Source organism: Sinocyclocheilus grahami, unplaced genomic scaffold (assembly GCF_001515645.1).
Source record: "Sinocyclocheilus grahami isolate Dianchi unplaced genomic scaffold, SAMN03320097.WGS_v1.1 scaffold4752.1, whole genome shotgun sequence".
Classification (NCBI taxonomy): Eukaryota; Metazoa; Chordata; class Actinopteri; order Cypriniformes; family Cyprinidae; genus Sinocyclocheilus; species Sinocyclocheilus grahami.
Genome location: NW_015509630.1, coordinates 4,252 through 6,291, shown reverse-complemented (window position 1 = coordinate 6,291; position 2,040 = coordinate 4,252). Strand labels below are relative to the sequence as shown.

At 38.3% G+C, this 2,040-nt stretch overlaps 1 protein-coding gene across 1 annotated transcript in view; it reads right to left on the bottom strand.

Annotated features, from left to right (window-relative positions):
• Positions 1 to 87: 87 nt before the first annotated feature.
• LOC107576976 (collagen alpha-1(V) chain-like) overlaps positions 88 to 2,040 on the bottom strand; it is a 3,893-nt gene continuing 1,940 nt past the window's right edge. Inside the window, exons 2-6 of the mRNA XM_016263096.1 lie at positions 1,355 to 1,474; positions 1,144 to 1,266; positions 486 to 536; positions 337 to 378; positions 88 to 183 (exon numbers count right to left, since the gene is read on the bottom strand). Coding sequence (XP_016118582.1) covers positions 88 to 183; positions 337 to 378; positions 486 to 536; positions 1,144 to 1,266; positions 1,355 to 1,474 — 432 coding nt within the window. The remainder of the gene's footprint in view (positions 184 to 336; positions 379 to 485; positions 537 to 1,143; positions 1,267 to 1,354; positions 1,475 to 2,040) is intronic.

The window sequence follows — 2,040 nt, the reverse complement described above, 5'->3', positions numbered from 1 at the left end:
GGTTTGTTCCATCTGCACACGAGTCCAATCATCCCCCCGATCCCCAGGATGTGTCCTGTGTGTCCTAGACTTGAGGTTCAAGCCGGGTCATGTGGGTCTGCTGATTATGAGGACACTCACCATATCACCTGGGTCTCCACTGGGTCCCGGGGGGCCTGTGATGCCAGGAATTCCTGGAAGACCCTGGAAAAAATAAACAGACACACAAATTGTTTTAATGAAAAAATGCCAACCACCACTTCAAGACCACCTGAAATCACTTGAATGCTTTTTTTCCTGTTTTTTTATTTATTATTATTCTCAAAAACATAAAATCTTAATAGCATTATGACTTACTTGTGGTCCTGGTGGGCCAGGAGGTCCTTGAAAATATGTGCCCTAGTTAGTATAAAACACAAAGAGATTAGAATTAGATTGCATTAGCCAACATAAATCAGTGTGTGTACAGTATGTGTGTGTGTGTAACTTCACACTCCAGCACTCACTGGTTCAACAACAGCTGGCTCTCCCTTCTGTCCTTTCTCAAATCGCCTGCCCTGTAAGAGAAAGAGCAGGTGACAGATGAGATCTTGGTCACAACTAGCTGAGACTGGAGTTGTTACAATAATACTACTTGTTACAATAAGTAGTTTTAAAAATGTCAGTGTAATTTTGTGATTATTGATACCAATTTTCATACCACACCAAAAACAAATGCGCTAATGGAACATGAACATTTATTTTAAAAGTTAAATATTTAAAGAAAGAAAGAAAGAATGATGAATGAATGTTACTTTTTGCAAATCTTCTGAAGCAATTATTTAAGTAAATGTAAATAAATAAATAACCTACCTACCTAGTGGAAAGTGGAAATGTATTTACACAGGTAAATATTCATAGAAATATTAACTAACTTAATTAAAACAATGACATTTAGCTTCCATTATTTCTCAGTTAAGTAAACATTGCTTTTGCATATTTATGCATATTTTGACATAAATCTGATACTGTATAAAAACTACTATTACTGCATTTCTGTCTTATTTTAGTATCAACTCGGTCCCAAAGAACCAGTACTTTGGGCATCCCTAATTGGGATAAAGAGAAAATCAATATTTGCCTGTGTGTTTTTAGTTAATTTATTATAGAGGTACAAAACTGTACCTCTCCATCCCATGTGTGTGGCTTCTCCCTCTGCGCGGGGTCAAATCGGTCCTCATAAACCTCATATTCCTCATATTCCTGTTCAAAGCTGTTTGAGTCATTTTTAAACTCATACTCCAAGATCTATAAATGCAGAAAACATCCCAACAGAAATGATCACCTCAAACATGCTTGCAATGCTCGGAAAAGCCTGGAAACAGAAACCACATACCTCATAGTCTGTGATATTGGGGCCAACTGTCACTGTGGAGACCAAGAGCTCATTGTGTTCATCGGCATAAAGGTCATCACTAAACTCCTCAACCTCTGGTGTTTTAATCGGCCTCTCTATCTGCACACCAACACAGTAGAGTCAGAAGCAGCACAGCCATGGCAACCGCAACCATGGAGATACCGAACACAGTCAGTCATTTCCACTCTACATTAATTTGGGTTTGCTGGGCATCTAAGCTTTAGACACATTAAGGCCTGAAATATGGTCTACACAAGTACATGACTGCCAATTGTGAAATGTATCAGAATACACTGCATTCTCATCATTGCCACAAGGGGTACTATATAATGAGTATTAGCATACACTTGTCTTGTTCTTCCCTTCTTGTCTTGTTTTTTCCCCTTCTTCAAGTTAACTACTGTCATGGCTGAGTGACAGTAAGATGAAAATCTTGCTTGAAGTTACAGCACTGAAGAGTAGCAGATGTTTGATTGCAACTCTTTCACACCCCCTTGAGTACCGAGATTTGTTTGTAATGCAAGAGTGCATAGTAAAGGATAAGTTCACTTCCAGAATAAAAATTTGCTGATAATTTGCTCACCCCCATGTGATTCAAATTGTTCGTGTCTTTCTGTCTTTAAACCTTAATTTCTTTGCGACTGAAGACAGAAAGACATGAACAT